General features: G+C 49.1%; 1 protein-coding gene across 1 annotated transcript in view; it reads right to left on the bottom strand.

Annotated features, from left to right (window-relative positions):
- Positions 1–1657: 1657 nt before the first annotated feature.
- The window catches only part of AGBL2 (AGBL carboxypeptidase 2), a 350584-nt gene continuing 326926 nt past the window's right edge, over positions 1658–25315 (bottom strand). The window contains exon 15 of the mRNA XM_078684573.1: positions 1658–5960. Coding sequence (XP_078540699.1) covers positions 5345–5960 — 616 coding nt within the window. The 3' untranslated portion in view covers positions 1658–5344. The remainder of the gene's footprint in view (positions 5961–25315) is intronic.

The following is a 25315-nucleotide window of genomic DNA, read 5'->3' as shown; positions in this document are numbered from 1 at the left end:
GTTGAGCCAATCACGCCATATGGCTGGGCGAGGCATCGTCTGAGCCAACTATGCTAAAACCGCTCTTTGCGGTCAGGCAGACGAGTTCTGGGACGCCGGATATTGCCTACGGCATCTCAGGGCGACCGAGCTTGATTAAGAGGAACCTCTGCTCACACCCAAGGTCAGGCCGTGGGAACGTGTCAGGGAACCTGTCGTCGGGTGTCCCGTTCTGACACAGGAAACCCGACGTCATCGGCACACGCCAAACCCAGGTGCTGCTCTTTAACTACTATTGGCACGCTAGTTAGACCCGGGGTATGACACTATATATACCTGCCGCTCACAGAGCCATTTCTACATCAGGGAGGCGGCGAGGTGATCGGTGTAGGTGTATTCTCGGGAACATCCCTGGCCAATGGTGAGTCCAGCCACGCTAGTCTATCCAGGTCCCAGGGCCACATATGATCTATCTGACCCTCTGGGACATTTTACTAAACAGAGACCATATTTCGTCTTTCTTTTCTCACAGGCATAGTGTGTCCATAGGGATTCCCCAAAAGTCACAACCCCCCCCTCCCATGGGGATAATCGTCCTTCCCAAAGGGTAAGACTACACATTCAAGCAATTTCAGACCTCAGTAAAATTACTGATAACTGTTATTTCCATATCCCTTGAATTCACGAGTGGATGGAAATAGTTACAAACCAAAACTTATTAATAATTATAAGTTAATACATTATGCACTTCTCTTTTAATATCTCACTACAGGTCCATGAACCCTGGCAGTGGAGAGTGATAGTGGTTACTCCCACAGAGTGGCACTACCGAATCACTTTTCAGTAAGGTTGGAGCCCCCATTACATCTGGTCCTGACGAATGCCATGTACCTATACGGACAAACGGCAGAAACATGTTGACCTATCTCTAAAATATTTTCACAGCGGTGACGGGATGATAGTATCCTCATTCACCGCACTCTCTATTTTAACTCCGCACAGTCTCCCTTTGAATAAAGGATCTATGGGTGTACTGTGATGGCTTTTTAATGATCACTTTTTCCTTTCTGGGCCCTCACTCACTTAGAAGTGCATCCCTGTCTCCAGGTGCATGCCCGTCCTCCACCAAACGTGGTTTCTGGAGGGCGAGGGCTGGCAGATGATGAAGCATGACTCCAGGTGGAGTGTGATGCCAGTCTATCACTTTTTGTGAGATGCCTCACAACCATTAAGCACCTCACCCTTTTTGTTTTGGTTTGGTTTTAAACTGGGAACGGTCTCTATTGTGTGTTCTCTTGCTCACTGTGCCACTGGATTCAAGAAAGCCTGGCTGATGAAGGGTAATACCCAGAAACCGGTCCCAGGATGCTTGTTTCAGGTCCAGGGAGGATCCGGCTTGGCAGTTTGGGCTGGACTGTTCCCATGAGGCACAGGGTCAAGACTGATTTGCAAATGGCTGGGTCTAAACTGGAGTGGCATGGTGAGCAAAAGAACGATGGATTTAACCCAGATCTCTTGACTGGGGATGAATGTATGATTTTTTAAGCATTCCGTCTATCATTTGTTTGCAAGGAAAGCATGCACAGCACAGGGAGTCAAGTGTCCTCCTTTTTAACCAAATGTAAGTTAGAAGTTAGAAAACAAAAATAACAATGAATTACAAAAGAAATTTCAGGTAATTATTTATTTATCCGTGACTATGAGGATATCTTCTGTATTAGACACTTATCAAACATACTTGGGAAGGATTTGACAAAAGAGGAAAGAATTCTCTGCGTTCAGAGTTTAAAGTAATGAAATGTACATGAGCCCTGATGAAGTTCATAATGCTGTTAGAACGAAACACGTTGGCTGGATATTCTCTTTACAAAAAAAATATTTTTATTGATACAAAGTAAAGAAGGAATAAAACATATATTTTGACAGTTGCGTGATCTTTACGGACTACAATTTTTCTGGTTGCACCTTTCCCCTTGTAATTTCAATCTATTTCTGCTGAACAGTGGTTCCAAACAATGGTGGGTACCGGAAAAGAAGTGCACAGGGCCACAATCTGTTGGAACTTTGAGTGAGCTACGGTCTCTTTAGTCCTCCGTTGATTTATGTTTGTAGGTTAATCCTGGAGGTCTCACCCCCCACCCACCTCTGTGAGACTGTTCCCCACCCGTACAGCTAGTCAAGTGAGGGGATCACCTTCTAAGATCAGTGGTGTACTCCTAGGGGTCTAACTCCTGCCTCCATGACCCTGTTCCCCATCTGTACAGCTGTTCAAGAACGGGGATCCCATCTAAGGGCCGTGGTGTACCCCTGGAGGTCTAACTCCTGCCACTGGGAGACTGTTCCCCATTGTGTCAATTATTACAGAAGGCCTTGCTCCATTTCCAGTTGGCCTACACTCTGTGCCCTGCTTTCATATTCTCCTAACAAGAAAGACAATCTCAGGGCTTCTAATATATTCTGCCGATGAAACTTGGATCTTGAGACCACTTTATGACCCAGCTTGTGAAAGAAGCCACGGTAGGCTGCGGGAGAAAGACCAACCATACAAAGGCTTCTTTTAAATTGTGTCTGGCCCAACCATGAACCATGCAGGAGTTTGCAGTACACTCGAGCTCAGGGTTCTGATACTGATCCATGATGCATATGTTTCCAGGTACCTTAAAACCAAAATACCCGGCCACTCACCATTAGCTTGCAAAGTAGGAATGCAATTTACTGAGCAGCTCCAGTTTGTTCCCATGGGGGAATTGTTCCTAATTCTGCAGGATTCTTCCCTTGCTAACCGTCTCACTTTCAAGAAAGACTTTTTGGAGACTTATCATCAGCCAGGAACACCTTTTTGGGTTCCCTTGACTGGTGATCCAGACTTAGCACCATAATAGCATTTTGGGTTAAAGGTGGCTTCGTACTACACCAGAGATACTCTCTGTGATGCGTCTTTGTGTTCTGTTGGTTGTGGGTGTTGTTGCGCCTCAATATAGCCCCTTGTCATTTTTGAGAATGAACTGTCTCCGTACCTGGGCCCGGCAGCGTCGCTTGTAGTGAGGCGCACCCGCCTCCATGTACCTCAGACCCGCACGCTGCCCACCCGTAGACGGCGGCTGGGTTTATCAACACGAACAGTGTGTAAATATCTCTAATTAGCGCGCCCATGGCCAGTTTACAGATGAAAGTATTTACTGCTTGAGGCAGGCTCATTCACACAGCATCAGAACAGGCTCTGGATTTCAAGCTGAAGGGCCCCCAGAACACAGCAGAGAAGGGCCCTTCCAGGGGTCTGAACAATGCTCCTGACTTCACCTAATGAGATAGGTCCTGTGAAGGGCAAACAGGAGTAAGGAGTTGCTGTGATTGCATGTGGCATAGTGGGTCAGTGCGTGTTAGTACTGAGTAGTGAGTGTCTGGGATTCCACGCGCTGATGGGTAAGCGTGCATGTACCTGAGGGTATCTGGGATCGCATGTTCTGTGCATGTGCCTGAGGGTATCTGGGATCGCATGTTCTGTGCATGTGCCTGAGGGTATCTGGGATCGCATGTTCTGTGCATGTGCCTGAGGGTATCTGGGATCGCATGTTCTGTGCATGTGCCTGAGGGTATCTGGGATCGCATGTTCTGTGCATGTACCTGAGGGTATCTGGGATCGCATGTTCTGTGCATGTATTTGAGGGTATCTGGGATCTCATGTTCTGTGCATGTGTCTGAGGGTATCTGGGATCGCATGTTCTGTGCATGTACCTGAGGGTATCTGGGTTCGCATGTTCTTTGCATGTATCTGAGGGTATCTGGGATCGCATGTTCTGTGCATGTGCCTGAGGGTATCTGGGATCGCATGTTCTGTGCATGTGCCTGAGGGTCTCTGGGATCGCATGTTCTGTGCATGTGCCTGAGGGTATCTGGGTTCGCATGTTCTGTGCATGTATTTGAGGGTATCTGGGATCTCATGTTCTGTGCATGTATCTGAGGGTATCTGGGATCGCATGTTCTGTGCACGTGCCTGAGGGTTTCTGGGTTCGCATGTTCTGTGCATGTATTTGAGGGTATCTGGGATCTCTTGTTCTGTGCATGTGCCTGAGGGTATCTGGGATCGCATGTTCTGTGCATGTACCTGAGGGTATCTGGGATCGCATGTTCTGTGCATGTACCTGAGGGTATCTGGGATCGCATGTTCTGTGCATGTATTTGAGGGTATCTGGGATCGCATGTTCTGTGCATGTGTCTGAGGGTATCTGGGATCGCATGTTCTGTGCATGTACCTGAGGGTATCTGGGTTCGCATGTTCTGTGCATGTATCTGAGGGTATCTGGGATCGCATGTTCTGTGCATGTGCCTGAGGGTATCTGGGATCGCATGTTCTGTGCATGTGCCTGAGGGTATCTGGGATAGCATGTTCTGTGCATGTGCCTGAGGGTATCTGGGATCGCATGTTCTGTGCATGTGCCTGAGGGTATCTGGGATCGCATGTTCTGTGCATGTGTCTGAGGGTATCTGGGATCGTATGTACTGTGCATGTGCCTGAGGGTATCTGGGATAACATGTTCTGTGCATGTGCCTGAGGGTATCTGGGATCGCATGTTCTGTGCATGTGCCTGAGGGTATCTGGGATCGCATGTTCTGTGCATGTGTCTGAGGGTATCTGGGTTCGCATGTTCTTTGCATGTATCTGAGGGTATCTGGGATCGCATGTTCTGTGCATGTGCCTGAGGGTATCTGGGATCGCATGTTCTGTGCATGTGCCTGAGGGTCTCTGGGATCGCATGTTCTGTGCATGTGCCTGAGGGTATCTGGGTTCGCATGTTCTGTGCATGTATTTGAGGGTATCTGGGATCGCATGTTCTGTGCATGTGCCTGAGGGTATCTGGGATCGCATGTTCTGTGCATGTGCCTGAGGGTATCTGGGATCGCATGTTCTTTGCATGTATCTGAGGGTATCTGGGATCGCATGTTCTGTGCATGTGCCTGAGGGTATCTGGGATTGCATGTTCTGTGCATGTGCCTGAGAGTCTCTGGGATCGCATGTTCTGTGCATGTGCCTGAGGGTATCTGGGTTCGCAGTTCTGTGCATGTATTTGAGGGTATCTGGGATCTCATGTTCTGTGCATGTGCCTGAGGGTTTCTGGGTTCGCATGTTCTGTGCATGTATTTGAGGGTATCTGGGATCTCTTGTTCTGTGCATGTGCCTGAGGGTATCTGGGATCGCATGTTCTGTGCATGTATCTGAGGGTATCTGGGATCGCATGTTCTGTGCATGTATCTGAGGGTATCTGGGATCGCATGTTCTGTGCATGTGCTGCTAGAACTCCATGTGCCGGGCCATATCGATGGTAGTCACATGACTGGATAAAGAGAGAAGAAGTCTGTGCTCATGTCAGGGATGGTCTTCTTGCTCCTCTGAACCACTGTCCTCTCCTAGGGTTGCCAGCTGATGCTTGAGGGTCTCCAGCAGAGAGGGTCTGATCCCTGTCTGTGCCTGCTGCTTGTCAGAGAGGTCCGTACCAGTAGCTGCTTGTCCTGATTTCTGGGCACTGACGCCTGTAGCGTCCTTTGGTGCACACTTGGTGCTGTTGGCGTTCTTTGGAGTGTCGTTAATGCTGTATGAGTCGTTTGGTGCGAGCTTCTTGCTACTGAAGTCCATTGGACTTGTGATGCTGCCAGAATCTTTAAGGGAACTCTTCATGATGTTGGCACTCGCGATGCTTCTGTAGTTTTGTGGAACCTTTGCGATGGAGTTGGGGTCCTTAGCTGTACTCTTGATCTTGTCTTCTGAGTCACTGAGCTGCCTACCAGTGGAGCGAGGCAGCTGGTACACCCGGCCAGAAACCCTCTTTCGTGCCTCTGAGATGTCTGACTTCCATGTCCCAAGGTTTTTCGTTCTCTCGCTCTGATCTGTGCTCTCTCTACTGAGTGACGACTGTGGCACAAGCGATCTGCTGCTGTCCACTGGCGCGCCCAGGAATTGATCCTCCGCATTCAAGGGGTTGGATCTGCAAAGATACAAGAATGTGAGTTTTAATATAAATGTCAGCCGGGTGAATGGTAAAAAGTCAGGATGTCTGTTCAATGGACATGATGATGAAGGGAGTCTCAGAGAGAGGGGAGGGCACTTCTGTCCCTCGCCTCTCTCTGGAACCCCCTTCATCGACCTCTGACTGGAACGGTTGTTGATGTTCATAAGAGCTCTGGAAACACCTATCCTGCCCTGCACATGGCCACAGCCTACTTTACCCCGCACCTCTCGTCTCTCCCCCTTTTTCTCTCGGTTGGTCATCCTGTGAGATGAGTGCTCTACACCAGAACATGTACGAAACGAAAGATGAAACAAGGGATCCAACCCAATTGTGGTTCAGAGCGATGCTCCTACCCTCAGTTCCGCCCCGTCAGTAGGTGCGGCTTGGTGTCTGTAGTGGCACTGGGGAACATCATCACAGACCTTCACTGGTCGCACCCCATAGCCCACACAATCATCATTTCTAGACACTCAATCACTGTGGACGAGAAGGTGAGTTTTGGCAGCAGGGCTGAATTTAACCAAGAGAAGGACAGTTGTTTACACATAGTCTAGTGGGGTTTTAGAATCCCCAATGCCAACCTCTACTGACACAAACAATCTGCTGGAAATTGTTTTATATCCTAATCAGAGAAAAATTAAAAGTTACTTCCTTGTAATCCGAGTTCTAAATTGCGGGAATCTTCCCTGAAGTCATAAACAAGTGAATAGTCTCGCCCATGGGTAGGTTCCACAGCACTTTACACTTTACAACACATGCCAGGAGGAGGCGGTTCGAACACAGCTTGGTTGAGCCTCTAATTCTTTTTAAAAAAATACACATTTCTTCTATTAAAGTTTACCAATGGCGCCTTACAAATTCCCCTATTTAGGTCGAAGCCTACCAGACTGCACAGCTGTCTGGTTTGCTAAATACATCTTGGGGACATTGAACAAGCTGACCTTGCTTTCTATTTGCGGCTTTATTTGCTTTAGGCTCAGGGTGAGTTTGTCCCACCCATTGCCAAACCTTTATTCTTCCACAAACTCGTTTTCTGTAAAGAGGATCTTAAATCTTGTTCTTATCTTGTCACGTTTACCGTGCATACATAAACAGAGGTCAAATGTTAGGCTCTGTCTCCAAGGTGTTTATTTTTCTTTCTCTGACTTCAAAGTGAGAGAATGTATGTGCCAATACTGATGAGTGCCAATGTAAGAGGAGAAGATTTCAGATGTTTTTACTTTTCTAGTCCAAACCAAAAAAAACCTGCGCCTGCATGACGAACACCCTCGACGTCGTGGTCCGACTGAGGCACCAAAGACAATCCTCATTGGAGTCGGTGATAGGCATATGACCCCCACATTCCCTGCAAAGTTTACAACCAGACTTCTTCTGGATAACCATGTCACGGCTACAATTTCAGGAAGAATCCTGTAACAATGAAACTCCAGGAATGGAGAGCCCTGGAAAAAACCAGTTACGACTCAACGGCGCTGAAAAAAGGGAACTGACATAAGCACGGCAACGAGGTCTTCTAATGGCTCTGATGAAATCACGCGGAGTCGCGTGAGGAGCCATTCCATTGTGATGTCCTCGTCGATGGGGGAGAGCTATGGAAAAAAGTTTCAGTGGAATGCTACGCAAGGGGAATTCAAAAGGTGAGGAATCCACTGGCAGATGTATCCATCAGAACTGCCCTTACAGCCTGCCTATAGCGGGCTGGGCGTCTCATTTTACTCTTGTCCCAACCAGGGTGGCACAACCAGAGGTGCAATCCCTGGGGTAACCCTCTAACATACATGCCCTGGGTATCATTTACTAGGGACGTACAGGTAAGCTAACTCAGCCAATTTGGGTAAAAGCCAATTAGACAGATCAGTCTAAGGGTAAGGACACAGGCACTGAGGTCAGGTTAGCAGGCCTCAGTGCACTCTCAGAGTCGAAAAACCAGCAGCATCAGTCCAAAAACTTGGGGGGAAAGGGGCATAACATCGCCCCCCCTGCCAGATGAAAGATGATAAACAACTAACCCTTGTCCTGGTGGTTCTCATTAACTAAATGGAAGAACCTGGAAAATGGGATCTGCACTGGCACGGTCAGTCCAGTCCACGCCTGGCGGCCGTCAGTAATCCCTGCAGCTCTCAGAGCTTTCCGGTGCGGCTCCTGTCCACGCCTGGCTGCTGTCAGTAGTTCCTTCAGCCTTCCGTGCAGGCACCGGAGAAGTTTCCACCAGTGTGGCCCCTCATCCTGAGGTAAACCGGAGTTTCCTCACTGCAGTTCCTCCCCGGGTTGTGCATCCGGCACCCCAGCCACAGGGCAGCCGGCACTTTGAGCTGTTTCGCTACGGAGCACCACCCCCGAGGCAGCAAGTAATTTCCTCGTGGTTAGGGCGCTCCAGCATTTGTGTTTTGGTTGTGGACGTGTTCATTCTCCTCAACAGCGGAGTCGAGTAGGCGCCTCCGATGGCCTGACGCCGGATTTGTGACAGTGTTCTCTCCTGCTTGGGTGACATTTTACTCTACTTTATTTTGCATGTTTTGGGTGAATATACTGTAACCTGTTCTTTTCTCCCTCCGAACCTTATCAATATTTTTAACTTGGAATATGTACTTAGGAGAGTGTTCCTCTCCACTGCAAACCATTTGCACACTCTTGCGAAATGACCCTTCTTATTGCACTTCATACATGTTGCATTACGTGCCGTGCAATGGACATTATTCGCAATATGATTGCTGCTGCCGCACCTGAAACATTTTATCGTAAAAGAAGGTTCCAATCTATTGGGTTGGCACCATCAAAGGGAGTTAGATATCCTGCTGGACCCCAACAACGTAGATCAAGTCTGCCTGGGAATAATTGACAAGGATTTCCATAGGGCTCGAGATGGGCCCCAAGAGGGGCTTTTAGTAAAAGTCACAGTGATATCTGCGATAATAACAAAGTGTATGGTTCTACGGTGTTGGAGGAAAAAACTCATAACCTATTGTCCGCCTTGCCAGAGAATGAAAAGGAAAGTTTTCTGTCTGATGGTGAAAATGTACCCATGTCCAGTGATCCAGATACAGTACCAGGTCTCCCATGGACCAAACTTGCCTTAGAAGTAATTGGTCCTTTACACCAGTTAGGAGCCCAAATGAAATTCATGTTATTGCTCGTCGATTACACTTCCAAGTGGATCAAGTACAAATTTGTTTCGGATGCCACTACCGGCAACCTCATTGATTGTTTGAAAGATTGTTTCACTTGTGAAGGGGTGCCAGAGACTATAGTCACTGGGGACAATGGGCCATATGTATCAAGCACTAATGCGTTCGTAAACGCCGAAATTCGCAGAATTTCCTGCGTTTGCGAACGCATTAGTGCTAAATGGTATGTATGAAAGAAAACTGCGTGCAAAATAAGGAATCGCAAAATTTGCGATTCCTTATTTTGCGATTGCATTTAAGGAATCGCAAATTTTGCAATTCCTTAAATGCAATGTAAGAAGCAATAAAAAAATGCAAATCAGCCTTAAGGAATCGCAAATTACCACCAACTTCAAGTTGGTGGTAATTTGCGAATTCCTTGAAAAATGCACTTTTTTGCATTTTTCAAAGTGCAATGTGAAGCAAATACATGCCCTAGGGCATGTATGTGCGCCACATGTGCACCCATGCTGATTTCAGGGGTGCAACAGGGTTTCCTTTGGACACCCCTGCACCCTTGAAATTATTCTTAATTTGCGATTCTCAAATTGCGAATCACAAATTGAGAATAACTTCCCATTCATTCCTTTGGGCCTCCTGGCCCATAGAAATGAATGGGAAAGTATTCCTTAATTGCGATTCGCAATTTGCTAATCGCAATTAAGGAATACTAAGAAATCGCTAAAAAATTGCGATTTTGTACATACATCCCTATTTGCGATTCTCAAATAGCGATTTCTAAACAATCGCTATTTGAGAATCGCAAATCAGGTTGTTGATACATATGGTCCTATGTGATTTTCTCTTCTAGCGAAATGGGAAGGTTCATGGATAATTTAGGGGTCAAATACGAAACTGCCAACAGGTGCTCATCCATAGCCAAAGAGCTAATCGACAAGCCAACCCAAATAGTTATCAAACATATTCGTTTGGCTCTTGACAAGAAGCTAGATGTGGATAAAATTATAAAGGATGGTTTATGGACATATCACACATCTCCCATTGAGGGAATGACAATCTCCCCTTTTTCCTCCATCAGAAGGAGAGATCCATGGTATCACAACAATCTTCTTGGCACTACTCAGTGTTAGCCCCCGGTGTTCTGCCATGAGGTTGTTGTTACGGTTTTCTTAAGCTCATAGGGATGTTACAGTCACTGTACTTTAAATATTATTTCCTTGTCATGTTTTATCTACCTTGGGGTTATGATTGACAGTGAATTGTCCATGGCTAACCAGATCTCGTCGGTTGTGGGGACCTGTAACGGTCTAATTAGACAACTGCGTAAACTAGCTCCCCTTCTCTCTACATCCATGCTTCGCACTGTAGTCTCTGCTATAATCATCTCGAGGCTGGACTACGGGAATGCTCTCTATTTAGGTCTACCAAAAAATCTGACAAATAGATTGCAGGTTGTTCTGAATGATGCTGCACGACTTATCTTCAGACTTCCAAGAAGGTCCCACGCCTCTCCCTTGTTGCAGAGTCTCCACTGGCTTCCTATTAGGCAAAGGGCAGAGTTTAAAAGCCTCTGTACAGCCCATAAGGCGATTTATGGCCGAGCACCTGCCTATATTAAGGAACGGTTGGAGATCCATAAACCTGAACGAAGGCTGAGGTCATCTGACGCTCAGCTGCTAGTTTGCCCACGGTTTAAACTGGCAACGAAGGGTGGGAGAACTTTCTCAGTGTTAGTTCCCCAAATCTGGAACAAACTACCTAAGTCCCTTCGTAAAGAAGGTAACCTGTTACGTTTCAGGAAATCATTAAAAACACTGCTATTTAGAGAGGCCTCGGGTTTACATTAATCTGTGCACGCCACTGATCCATCGATTTGTCAAAGAGCTGTATTGTCCTTTGGTCGTGAGCGCCCTGAGACCTGCCGGTGAGTTGGCGCTATAGAAACTAAAGTTAACAATAACAATAACAATAACAATGATTTAAACCCTTTTTTTTGTACCTACCGTTATAGTGTCATACATGCATTGCATGTCTTGTTTTATTTCTTTTCTATGCTGGTTGAAGGGAGATGTGTTGTAATCTTCCTTCCCTTGTTTTCCTCCACCCCTTGGTATGTTCCTCACTGTTCCCCCTCCCCTTATGGGATGTTCCATTGGAGCTTACCGTAGAATGTTGGCATCCCTCAGTCAGTCTTGGAGAGTGGGTGACGGAATAAAGACTACTTCTTAACATCTCTGCCTCAGACTTTTATTCGTCAACCACAGGGCTTTAACCACTGCAGGCGCAGTGACTCTCCTAAAGGGGAATAACTTCAGGGAATCTGGTGGCATGGTCCACTACCACCAAGATAAACCTATTCTCAGACTGATGGGTGGTCTATGGGACCAACGAACAAGTTACTTACCTTTGTGAACGCTTTTTCTGGTGGATACAGTATCTGCCTGTGGATTCCTCACCTTATGAATATCCCCTGCGTCAGCATTCTGCGGACTTTTTTCCTGCAACTCTCTACACCGACGAGGACGTCACAATGCCACAGTTCCGCTCGCGACTCCGCATGACGCCCCCGGAGCCATAAGAGAGCCTCGTCGGCGTGATGACGTCAGTTCCACTCATTTTTTCCATGCCACAGAGGCGAAGGGTGAACTGACAACATATTCAAAGTATACAAGGTACACAATATTCAACAACCACACATAGTGTAAATTCAAAAGGAAATCCAAAGAGCAACAGCATTTCCTATACACCACACAATGCACAATAATACATCACATATTAAACAATCATGTTAAACAAAACCACCTTTAAGGTTTATAAGGGTGGACATCGGGGAGGAGGGTGGGTCAGTGAGTAATCCACAGGCAGATACTATATCCAGCAGAAAAAGCGTTACCGAAGGTAAGTAACTTGTTCTTGTGATGGATACATCTGCCAGTGGATTCCTCACCTTGTGAATAGTGCCACAGCATGACAAGCGCGCAAAGTGGCCGTCCCTCCTCACTTCGGAATCCAAGCAGTAATGCTTTGCGAAAGTGTGAAGGGAGACCCAAGTTGCCTTTACAAATGTCCACAACAGGAACACCTCTGGCCAAAGCAGAGGTGGATGACTTGGCTCTGGTAGAATGAGCTCTAATACCCTCAGGCCGTTCCTTACCACCCAGGGCGTAGCAGATCTTGATGTACAAGATGATCCACCTGGATAGAGTGCGCTTGTGCACCGCCTTGCCCTTCATGCATCCAACGTAGCCCACAAAGAGCTGCTCGTCCACTCGCAAGTCTTTAGTCCTTTCCAAATAAAAGCTCACCGAACTTTAAGGATCCAGGCGGTGAAGTATCTCCTCCTCCTTGGAAGGGTGAGGAGGAGGATAGAACACCGGAAGAGTAATGGACTGCCCTAGATGGAAGGGAAGGGAGGAACCACCTTAGGCAGAAAGGCAGCCCTGGTCCTGAGGACCATCCTTTCAGCATGTACGGTCAAAAACGGGGGTTTTGAACTGAGAGCCTGAAGCTCACTCACCCTCCTAGCTGAGGGAATAGCCACAACAAAGAACATTTTAAAAGACAAAAACCTCAAAGGACAACTATGTAAGGGTTCAAACGGAAAACCCATAAAGAAAGGTAAAACAAGATTCAAATCCGATTGAGGCATAACAAAGGGGGAAGACGGAAACCTATTAGTGAGGCCCTTAATAAATCTCAAAACAATGGGAAATTTAAATAAAGACGGCTGATCTGGCAAACAAATAAACACTGATAAAGCCGAAAAATATCCCTTAACAGTGGCCACATCACATCCCTGCTGAGCCAAGAAAAGTGAAAACTGAAGACCATTCATGAAGTGGCCTTTAAAGGATCAATGGGTCTCTCTCCACACCATTTAACAAATCTTGACTATCTATAAGTTTAAATTGACTTAGTGGAGTGTCGCCTGGACGATAAGATAACGTCCACTACATCCGGTGGGAGAGAGAAGGAACTCAGGTTGCCTTGTTCAATCTCCAGGCATGAAGGTGCAGGATCTGGAGGTGGGGGTGTAAAACCTGCCCCTGCGACTGTCAGAGGAGGTCTGCCCTGAGAGGGAGACGGAGCGGCGGGTGCAATGAGAGGTGAAGTAGATCTTTGTACCACAGCCTTCTTGGCCAATCCAGGCCGATCAATATAACTTGGGCCTGGTCTTGGCGAATCTTCCTCAGAACCCGAGGAATCAAGGGTACGGGAGGAAACGCGTAAAGGAGATATGAGCTCCAATTCAAATGAAGGCGTCCCCCAACGCTCCCTGCACTGGATACTGAAGACTGCAGAACAACAGGCAGTGCGCGTTCTCTTGAGTGGCAAACAGGTCCAACCGAGGAATCCCCCACATCTGAAAGATGTGAAGAACTACCTTCAGATGAAGCCTCCACTCGTGATCGGCCGAGTAATGCCGACTGAGACTGTCCTCACGAACATTTAGCACACCGGCTAGATTATGTGCAAACACGCAAATCTGATGGTTCTGTGCCCAGGACCAGAGTCGCAGAGCTTCTCGACAGAGACGGTACGACCCCACACCTCCCTGCTTGTTGATGTTCCACATCGCGGTAGTGTTGTCTGTCAGGACCTGTACCGACCGACCGCGAAGGGAAGGAAGGAAGCCCTTCAGTGCTAAACGTATAGACCGCAATTCCAGAAGGTTGATGTGAAGCAACCTTTCCTCTGGAGACCAAAGACCTTTGACCTTCGGATCCTTCAGATGAGCACCCCACACTAGAGTGGAGGCATCCATGATCACTGAGGCTACTGGAGGAGGTGACTGAAAGGGCTTCCCTTGAGTCAGGTTGCCCTGCACACTCCACCAAGTCAGCTCCACTGCAGCTTCTCTGGAGATCCTGACTTACTCCCTGAGATCTCCGTTGTGCTGATACCACTGCCTGCGGAGGCACCACTGGAGCGCCCTCATGTGCCAGTGCGCATGACTTACCAACAGTATGCAGGAAGCGAACAGACCAAGCAGGCGAAGAACCTTCAGGACCGGAACAACCGCTCCATTGTGAAACATAGGGATCCTCTCCTGAATGTTGAGAAATCTTTGAGGAGGAGGGAAAGCTCGACACACAGTAGTATCCAGTACCGCCACTATAAACAGGTTGCCCTGAGAAGGCACCAGGTGAAACTTGGGCACATTTATCGAAAATCCCAAGTTGAACATTAGATGAGTTGTTATATGCAGATGATGAAGCACCATCTCTGGCGACTCCGCTTTGAGCAGCCAGTCGTCCAGATAAGGGAACACTGGAATCTCTGATCTTCTGAGATGTGCAGCCACCACTGCCATCATCTTTGTGAAGACTTGAGGTGCAGTAGTAAGACCAAACGGCAGGACCACAAACTGGTAGTGCTGCGACCCCACCATAAAACGGAGCTACTTCCTGTGCGACTTCAGGATGGGAATGTGATAATACGCATCCTGTAAATCGATCAACGCCATCCAGTCCTCTTGCTGCATCGCCAAAGGAACCTGTGCAAGGGTCAGCATCTTGAATTTCTCCTGTCTGAGGTAAAAATTCAAGATCCTGAGGTCCAGGATCGGACGTAACCTGCCATCTTCTTGGGGATCAGCAAATACCAGTAGCACCCCTGACCCCTTCCCTGCTCCGGAACCACCTCCATCGCACCTTTCTGCAAGAGCACAAGGACTTCCTTCTGAAGAACAAGTAAATGGTCCTCTGAACAAAAACCTTGGCAAGGAGGGTAATGTGGAGGAAATTCCCGAAAGGGAAGGGCATATCCCCGCTCTACTAGGTTTAAAACCCAAAGGTCTGACGTGACCGATTTCCAACCCTGTAGAAAATGAGACAACCGAACCCCTTTAGGACCCACATGATCCAGGATGGGGGATCTAGGGCTGCTTTCCTGCATTATCAGAGGAAGCAGGGGAGGTAGAGGAGGAGGAGAGTTTGCAGTTAGACCCACGTTGGCGACCCTTGGCTCTTCCTCTATATGACTTATAGAGGGGATTTTGCTGCTACTGCTGAGGTTATGGTAAGCTACGAAAGGAAGACCTTCCGAATCCACGATGTTTTTTATATCCAAACCCCCCTGACTGGGTTTGCAGACCCAAAGACTTCGCCGTAGCTCTACTGTCTTTAAACCTTTGAAGGGCAGAATCCGCCTTCTCCCCGAAAAACTTTGACCCATCAAAAGGCAAATCAACCAGTGTAGCTTGAACATCCGGGAAAAAACCCAGAGGATCTAAGCCAAGCTTGCCTCCTGGTAGCAATGGAGGAACCCATAACCCTGGCCACTGAACCAGCCGTATCCAGACCAGATTGAATAACCTGTCTAGCAGCAGCCAGAACATCTGACAGAACCTCCATAAAATTACCTCGCTCTTCATCGGGTAACTTTGGAGCCAATTGCTTAGCTGAGTCCATCAAGGCATGTATATAACGGCCCAACAAACAGGTAGCATCGGTAGATTTAAGAACCATGCTTGAAGATGAAAAGACTTTCTTAGCTGACTGCTCCAGTTTTTTAGAGACCCTGTCAACAGGAGCCTGGGAAAGAGCACCCGAAGACTGTTTAGATCAGGACGCCTGTACCACCAAACATTCTGGAGAAGGATGAGAAGACAGAAAGAGAGGATCCCCTGGAGCAGACCTATAACCCTCTTGCCACCTATTAGACACAGCAGGAGAAGATAGTGGTTTCCGCCATACCTCAAGAATAGGCTCAGTCAAGGCTTCATTGAAAGGTAACAAGGGCTCAACTATTGAAGAATGTAAAACCTCAATGAGCAAATTTCGCCTGTACTCAGCAGTTGGTAACTGTAAGTCCAAAAGATCCGACGCCTTTCTTATAACAGTATGGTATGGAGCTACCTCTTGAGGTGGAGACGCCCTTGTGGAAGAAAGCTCCCACTCAGGAGAAGTGTCCAGCCCACTTGGATCCTATATACCTTCAAAATCATCCACTGATTCTTCTATTCCACCCTCTTCAACCTCCTGCCCCCGAAGGTGCTCCGGAGGGGAAGGCTGCCTTAGCAAAGACTCCGTACATAGCATTAAAAAAATGCGTATGATCTGATCCAGGAGTTGGAAATTGCAGAAAAGGATTCGACCCAAAATCCAAACGAGGAGCATTCGGAGTCGGAACAGCTGAATCAACCGGAGCCAAAGGCTCAACGTTGTGCACAGGAGAAGCAGGAGAAGAAACAATCTGGAGTGGTAACTCTTCCGAATCCGCCGAACCCCTCGGTGCTGGAGACTGTGCCGGTGTGCTTTTTGGAGATGGAGATCTCTCCTGAGTCACTCGAGCAGAAGGGGAAGGAGACACAAGTTCTTTATGATGACGTCGAGGGACCGGCGAAGGCTACCTCGAAGCCTTACCCTTCGATGTATGGCACTGAGATCCATGTCTTCTCTTCTTTTTGTGTTTCCATGACTTCGACGAATGCGAACCCGACGACTTCGACTTAGCTCTTTTTCGGCCTCCTCCTTCCTTCTTCGCCTTAGCCATAAAGAGCTTAGCTTCCCATTCTTTAAGAGCCTTAGGGTTCATCTTCCTTCAACTGGAACAGTCCTCCATGTTGTGATCAGATGACAAACACCATAAGCAGTCTTCATGGGGTTCAGTGATGGACATGTGAGCCCCACACTCTCTGGAGGGCTTGAATCCAGACTTCCTCGAAGACGACATCCTAAGAGCAACAGTCTAAAGATAGAAACAACAACAAAGTATCTCAACAGTATGGAGAGAGCCAGAAAACTCTCACATCGTTGACGGCGCAGAAAAAAGGGAACTGACGTCATCACGCCGATGAGGCTCTCTTATAGCTCTGGTGACGTCCTGCGGAGTCACGAGCAGAGCTGTGGCATTGTGATGTCCTCGTCGGGGTAGAGAGCTAGGAAAAAATTCTGCAGAATGCTGGCACAGGGGATATTCATAAGGTGAGGAATCCACAGGCAGATGTATCCATCAGAAATTGCCAATCCACACCCTCTCCAAGGGGGTCCCCACAACAGGCAGTGGTATTAGGGGAGCCTTTGGTTTCTCCCATGACTGGTGCAGCAAAACTCCTTGACCTTCTCAGCCATTCTGGGCCAGTAAAAGTAATTGACCGGCCTCTCCCAGGTCATGGTCTGCCCCAGGTGCCCATCTAAGGGGATATCATGGACCAGATTAAGGGGAAACTTCCCTCACTGCTGAGGGGTCACTAGTCATAGGTGCCAGCTCTGTCATGTCTCCAGGAGCTGTTTCTTCTGCAGGGTCCTCCTCCCTACGTTTGGCCAATGAGAGGTGTCAGCTCATTCCCCAGTAAGCAGGGGACACAGCTACCTTCGTTGGGCCAGTAACTCCTCCCAACTCAAGGTCAACCAAAGCCATAGGATGTGACTTTGAGGCATTGCCAGGGTTGACAATCTTGTGCACCTCTTCTAGTAGGATCTGGTCTGCGGAAACGAGTTTAGCCATAGCCATGATCACACTGGCACCTGTATCCCTCCGAGGCTTCACCTCTGCTCCATTGATATTTGGCCACTGTTGGTATTTCTTCATACGTAGAGGCCCATGAGCCAAAGGTTCAATTTTCTCCCCACCCAGGGGCACTAGGGTGGCCTCTATGTACCCATAGGAATCTCTAGTGGCAATTTCCCAGCCCATCGCTACACTGGCATTTCTGCTTTCAGGTTCTTCACATCTACCTTATATCACTGCACATATAAACCTATCAGTCACCCCTATGGCAGGCCTTATCAATCCTGAAGGCAGAGTGCTTCGTTTTGTGTAAGAGGGGGCCCATGCATGAGCAGGGCCCCTCTGCAGCCTTCGGAATCTATCATCTGGGGTTGTTCTGTGATGCAGCCAGACCATATACTCTTAAGTGCATTATAACCTTGCGGTAAATGCTAACTTTGGAATGGCTGCAAGGAAACATGTTGTGTTTGGTGTCAAACACCTTGGAATCATACCTCCCTGCCAGACCTGGCTGGGGAGGTATGATTCCACCCTCCTGGAGAAAGAAACGTGACTACACCGGGTACCAGCTTTATAGAACCCGGACATCACAAAATGGATGCTGCAGCCACAGACACACGTCTGACCTCCTGCTGCTGGAAGAAACTCCGGCAGGGGAGGCCTGGACAATAGATTTCCTGTCACAGGCATCTCAGACAGACTTTTGTGTATTGGGGCTGGGTGGGGGCACTCCAAGAGAGCTTTGATGTCTGCACTGGGGGCACTTTTGGTGTCCCTGTGCATAGTCCAGCTCAAACCGGTTGCAGGGTGTGACGGGGCGGGACACCACCCTGACACCCGCAGTGATGAACTCGATATGAAAGACTGGTGGTCAGCTGTTCCCTTGTCACCCCTTTCTGTTTCTGACAAACAGCCGAACTCTCCCTGGCCGGAGGAGTGGACTCGCGCAGAATCAGAGGAAGGCTGGGGAGACGAAGGCGAGAAGGAACACGGCCCCTTTAACTCCGCCGTCGAGGGTGACGAGACTCCGCCCCCCTGGGACGTCATGGAGCCAAAAGGAGATGGATCCCGGAAGACTGCGGACGGCGTTTGCCGAGGAGGAGAAGGCGTGAGAAGCTGGAGAGCGAGAGCGAAACCGGAGTGCGGCGAAGAAGAATCCCTGACGAGCCCAGCTGTGGACGGCAAGCCAGGAGGCCAACGATCCGGTGAGTTGCCCCGCCACGCTCCCACGGGAGGAGTGTGGCTCACAAAGGTACGGGGCAAAGTGGGGGGCTGGGTTGCTCGTAGCAATATAACAAACGAGTGAACGGCTAGTGTAAACAAGTGTATAGTCTCCTTAACCCTATTCCCTCACGAGCACTAAAGGCACAGGATCAACCGCTTAGTAATACACTTGTTCACTTGGTGTCCCTCACTTCCCCGGTCCCTAACGTCCTACGAGGAACGTCAGAGTGACTCCTTGTTTTCTCCTTTCTTTGCACGCACGACCTGAGTTGCGGACCTCGGCCCCGACGACCACTACTGAACTTCCGGTCTGGAGGGCTCCCACCCACTGCGTAGTAGAAGCACCCTGGAACTGCCAACCTTCCCCAAGGGCGTAAGGACGGAGCTGGACGAGTTTGCTTGAATAAGACTGACCAGTAGAAGACGAAAAGCGTATCTAAAAATAAAACCTTCTTTGAAATCTCTACTCAGAGTGTCAGACTCGCTCCCTCCCACCTCTCCTGTTACTGATCCCGTACAACTGGTGTCAGAAGTGGGATCAACATCTCAGTCCGTCTGTACACCCGAGATGGACGCCCTCATACAACATCTAGTGAAGGGAAAGGAGAAATTAGAATGGGCGGTGGAGCGACAGCTCACCCCGGCGCAAGCCGACCGGGACCTATTCACAAACACTATATCCGCCCAGCTGGACAGTCTACAGAAAAACATGGCGACACCCACAAGCACAGTCGCGGTGGAGAGCAGGGTACATGTCCCCAACCCATCGGGGATAGCTCTACAGAAATACGTACATGGGGAAGACCCAGATGCCTTCCTCATGAACTTTGAACGGGCAGCCAGGGCAGCCAGGGTGGCCGGAGGAGAAGTGGCCCTTCTTTCTTGCCCCATTGTTGACCGGCGAGGCGCAATTTGCATACCAGATGGCCAACCCTGTAGGCAATGCCCCATACCCCCTGATCAAAAACGTGATACTGGACCACTTGGGGTTAGACCCTGAGGCGTACAGAGTTCGCTTTAGAAGAGAAAAAGGGACACCTGGGGAGAACCCAAAAACTCTTTTCTTCAGGCTTAAAATGATGGCAGACAAGTGGTTGAAGCCCGAGGCCTGCACTAAAGAAGATATCCTTGCCAAGATCTATCTGGAGCAGTTTATGGAAGCCCTTCCGTATGGGTCCCAGAGATGGCTGAGACAACACTCAGGTCTCACAGTAGAGCAAACCATCGAGATGGCAGCCAATTATGCGAGCGCTCAACCCCGCGGTTCGGGTTGGGAACCGGATAAATACCACAAGAGCCAGCCACCGGCCAAACCGGAGACAAAGACAAAACTGTTAATGGAACCCGTAAGACCCAGACGCTTAGGATGGAATCACCTATGACCCGTGGGCCACAATGCTTCGAGGGTGGCGAATGGGGCCACATAGCCCGCTTGTGTCCCCGAAAACACCCACCCGAAGAGCCAATGGAGGTGGGCTATCTACCTAAAACCATTCTCTACTCCGCAGAGACCGGAACCTTATTTTACGTGAGTATGTGGATAAATGATCATGTGGTGAATGCCCTTCTTGATTCAGGCTGCAGACAATCAGTAGTCCAGAAACGCCTTATCCTCCCCTGTCAGTATGTCCCCGATTCTCTAGTGCATGTCCGTTGTGTCCATGGGGACGTTAAGCCATATCCAATAGCAGAAATTACTATATGGCCCACAGACAAACCGGCATGTGTAGTGAAGGTAGGAGTAGTGGACTCCCTTCCCGAGGACATGATTCTGGGGGTGGATAATCCTGAGTTCCTTGCCCTCTTTCGGGACACAGTGTTTGACCGCCCACTGACTGTAGAGGGTCCCAAGGCAGCGTATATAACCCCTGACCCCTGGACACTGGATAGCAGCTTTAGATTCGCTCAAGCTGAGGAAAGAACCCTATACAACGCATGGGAAGCCGCTCATGCTGCCCAAGATAGACCCACCTCATCGTTTCCCAGGTTTGTTATACGAAACAAACTCCTATATAGAGAGGCAGAAAATGGAAAAAGCCCTCAACTCCTAGTCCCCTTAACCTTCCGTGAGCAGGTACTTTTCTTTGCTCATGCCCATCTAACGGCTGGTCATGCCGGTAAAGAGAAAACGACTGAAAGCATACTGCGCCATTTCTATTGGCCAGGCGTTTACAGAGATGTGCAGGACTATTGTAAGAAATGCAAAATCTGCCAGTGCAAGAACACCCACAGGCCCCCGGCTGCACCTCTCCAACCGATGCCTATTGTCGGTACACCCTTCGAGAGGGATGGGATGGATTTAATTGGACCACTACCCAAGTCGTTTAAAGGACACCAATATGCTCTCGTCATTGTAGATTACGCAACAAGATTTATAGAGGCATTTCCCCTAAGGGCACCCACCACAGCAAACGTGGCAGAGAAGTTTGTAGAATTGTTCGCTCGCGTCGGTTTTCCTAAAGAGGTCTTAACAGACCAGGGGACTCCTTTTACTTCCCGTATGATGAGAGAAGTTTGCAAGTCTTTGAACATCCACCACTTGAAGACGTCGGTCTATCACCCCCAGACCGACGGTCTGGTTGAAAGGTACAACCAAACCTTGAAAATAACCCTAAAGAAGATGCTATCCACAGAAGGCCAGGCCTGGGATCGCCTCCCCCCCTAGCCTTATATGTGCTCAGGGCTCAGAAACAGAGCGGCCTTAGATGTTCGGCATTTGAACTCCTATACGGACGTGTCCCGAGATCACTGTTGGAAATCACGAAAGATACCTGGGAGACACAAGAAGCACAAGAACAGAAATCCCTCCTGGAGTATACTCTACAACTCCGATCCAAACTGGGAAAACTAAGAAGTCTTGCACATACGAACCTAGAACAACAAAGACACAAACAAAAAAGGTATTACGACAAGGGGACGAAACTGAGAAGACTCAGAGTAGGAGAATGGGCATTGCTGCTATTACCGTCAGTTACCCACAAGAACGAATGGGTTGGACCCTATGAGGTAATTGAGACTATCGGGAACACCACGTACAGACTTCGCCTTTCCTCAAACAAGACCCAAAGTTACCACATAAATCTATTAAAGAAATGGATCGGTCCAGTTCCTAGGGGCAATAACCTGGTGCTCCCTACTCTGACAGAAAAGGTCTCAACCTTAGAACATCTCGTCGTGAACCCTGAACTTTCCGAGCAAAAGAAGAAGGATCTTCAGGGCGTCCTACAACCCTTGTCCAAAATCTTTTCTGATTTGCCTGGGAAGACGACTCTGGTGGAGCATTGCATTGAAACTCCAGCTGGAAAAACAGTGAAACAACGGCCCTACAGAATCCCCGCGTCCAGAAGAGAAGCCGTCAGGAGAGAGGTGCTAGATATGTTAAAAATGGGTGTGATTCGGCCCTCTAAAAGCAATTGGGCCTCTCCGATTGTGATGGTCCCGAAACCTGATGGATCGAAGAGATTCTGTATGGATTTCAGGGCCCTGAATGCCATCTCTGCATTTGATGCATACCCCATGCTACGGGTGGACGAACTGGTGGAAAAGTTAGGGGACGCTGTCTTTATCACCACCCTTGATCGGACCAAAGGATATTGGCAGGTGCCCCTCCGTGAAGAAGACAGAAAGAAAACCGCCTTCATTACCGACGAGGGTTTGTATGAGTTCACGGTTCTTCCGTTCGGTTTACACGGGGCACCTGCCACTTTCCAGTGCCTTATGAACCAGGTGTTGAAGCCATACCCCTCATTTAGTTCGGCCTACTTGGACGACATCGTCATATACAGCAAGACGTGGGAGGAACATTTACAGCACCTACGTATTATTTTGATGGCACTACAACAAGCAGGCTTGTACATCAACTCAAAAAAATCCCGTGTCGCCTTCAACACTGTCAAATACTTGGGATATGTCCTAGGAAAGGGCACGATTGCACCACACGCAGAGAAGGTGTAAGCCATTCAGAACGCCTGCTTTCTGAATAACAAAAGGGAACTGCGAGCCTTCTTGGGACTAATCGGTTATTACAGGAGATTCATTCCCAAGTTTGCTGAAGTTGCCGCACCCCTTACGGACCTCCTAAGAAAAGACATCAGACATAAGGAAATACAGAGCCCCTCTAAAGAAGCCCGAAGTGCATTTGAGAGCTTGAAAACCACTATAACCACAGCCCCAGTCCTAGAGTCACCCAACTTCTCTAAAACGTTCATACTGGCCACTGACGCCTCAGACGTAGGAATAGGGGCGGTACTGTCACAGATGGGCGACGATGGAGTGGAGCATCCCATTTTATATACCAGCCGTAAGTTGTTCCCCAGGGAGTGCAGATATTCCACTGTAGAACGTGAATGCCTGGCTATCAAGTGGGCTATTGACAAATTGCACTACTATTTGGAAGGGAGGGCCTTCATCCTACAGACAGATCACGCTCCATTGAAATGGATGTACCAGAATCGGACATTGAATACTAGAGTGCTCCGCTGGTTCCTCTCCCTACAGCCCTACTCCTTTTCCGTGCAACATAAAAAGGGCACTGAAAACGGGAATGCAGACTTTCTGTCAAGGGTCTTCCCTCTCCCCGATCGGGAGATTCCAGGGGGGGAGGAGTGTGACGGGGCGGGACACCACCCTGACACCCGCAGTGATGAACTCGATATGAAAGACTGGTGGTCAGCTGTTCCCTTGTCATCCCTTTCTGTTTCTGACAAACAGCCGAACTCTCCCTGGCCGGAGGAGTGGACTCGCGCAGAATCAGAGGAAGGCTGGGGAGACGAAGGCGAGAAGGAACACGGCCCCTTTAACTCTGCCGTCGAGGGTGACGAGACTCCGCCCCCCTGGGACGTCACAGAGCCAAAAGGAGATGGATCCCGGAAGACTGCGGACGGCGTTTCCCGAGGAGGAGAAGGCGTGAGAAGCTGGAGAGCGAGAGCGGAACCGGAGTGCGGCGAAGAAGAATCCCTGATGAGCCCAGCTGTGGACGGCAAGCCAGGAGGCCAACGATCCGGTGATTCGCCCCGCCACGCTCCCATGGGAGGAGCGTGGCTCACAAAGGTACGGGGCAAAGTGGCAGGCTGGGTTGCTCGTAGCAATATAACAAACGAGTGAACGGCTAGTGTAAACAAGTGTAAAGTCTCCTTAACCCTATTCCCTCACGAGCACTAAAGGCACAGGATCGACCGCTTAGTAATACACTTGTTCACTTGGTGTCCCTCACTTCCCCGGTCCCTAACGTCCTACGAGGAACGTCAGAGTGACTCCTTGTTTTCTCCTTTCTTTGCACACACGACCTGAGTTGCGGACCTCGACCCCGACGACCACTACTGAACTTCCGGTCTGGAGGGCTCCCACCCACTGCGTAGTGGAAGCACCCTGGAACTGCCAACCTTCCCCAAGGGCGCAAGGACGGAGCCGGACGAGTTTGCTCGAATAAGACTGACCAGTAGAAGACGAAAAGCGTATCTAAAAATAAAACCTTCTTTGAAATCTCTACTCAGAGTGTCAGACTCGCTCCCTCCCACCTCTCCTGTTACTGATCCCGTACACAGGGGCTACCAGCCCCTGCTCTGTCATGAAACTGGACTAAGGAAATGGGTGTAGCCATCCCTCTTTCCTGACCCTCCATAGGTGGGTCCCCAGACTTTGTCCCACCCCTTCCTTGGGTATAAATTAGGAACCCCTGACTACAGGACTTTAGATTTACCTGGATGAAACTCTGATACATAATCCTGGAACTTCCACGATCTACAAGGCGCTAGATAACTGAAGAATCTCCCTTGGCGTAAAGGAGTTACTCCCCTGCTTGGCAGGCACCAAAGACGCATCTGTCCGGTTTGCAGCTCCGAAGCTCCTGAGAACTCCGAAGAATTTTGCAACACAGAAGGTGGGTTCCCGTAGTCTCTGAGGTCGATCTGTGCGCTCTGCAAGTCTGAGGCCTATATCCCGCATGGAAACCTTGCAACCTGAACCCCTGGATACCACGACCATTTGCAGAAGCATCAGCTTTGAGGCAACCTCTGAGGCTGAGCTTTGGGTTACTTGCAGCCCTGACCCCGAGCAGTAATTCCACTGAAGATTACCAGCCTACACTCCACGAGTGTTCCGTGACCTGGCCTTTTGTGTTTTCTCTCGAGGTCCCTTCGCGATCCCTGGTCCGTCGACTGGTGGGTCCCTGTGAAGGCAACTGCAACTTTGTTTGGGCTTCCCTGGGTGCTCCAGATGTACCCTGATGCTCCGTTGATTGGGGAGTCCCCCGGACCTTGCTGGTCCGCACCGAAGCATCTTCTCTCTTCCTGTGTGGGTTGCTGTTGCCAAGGCTTGTTGTGTTCAATCCAAGCACTGACACCCCAGCACTCGACAACCTACATGGGACAGCTTGAATCCGGATCCTGGTCATCGTGGACATCGCCTGGTCCTCGTGGCTGCAGAGTCAAGCGTCACCTCTTTGCACCTGAAGCACCCGACATCGGTGGGCATTCGTCTATTGTGCCCCTGGTCACTGGCAAGTGACCCAGACTCTGTCCCCTCTGCTTT

The sequence above is a fragment of the Lissotriton helveticus genome, chromosome 3_2, assembly GCF_964261635.1.
Source record: "Lissotriton helveticus chromosome 3_2, aLisHel1.1, whole genome shotgun sequence".
Taxonomy (NCBI): domain Eukaryota; kingdom Metazoa; phylum Chordata; class Amphibia; order Caudata; family Salamandridae; genus Lissotriton; species Lissotriton helveticus.
The sequence above is the reverse complement of the archived record's forward strand: the minus strand, read 5'-3'. Positions and strand labels throughout refer to the sequence as shown.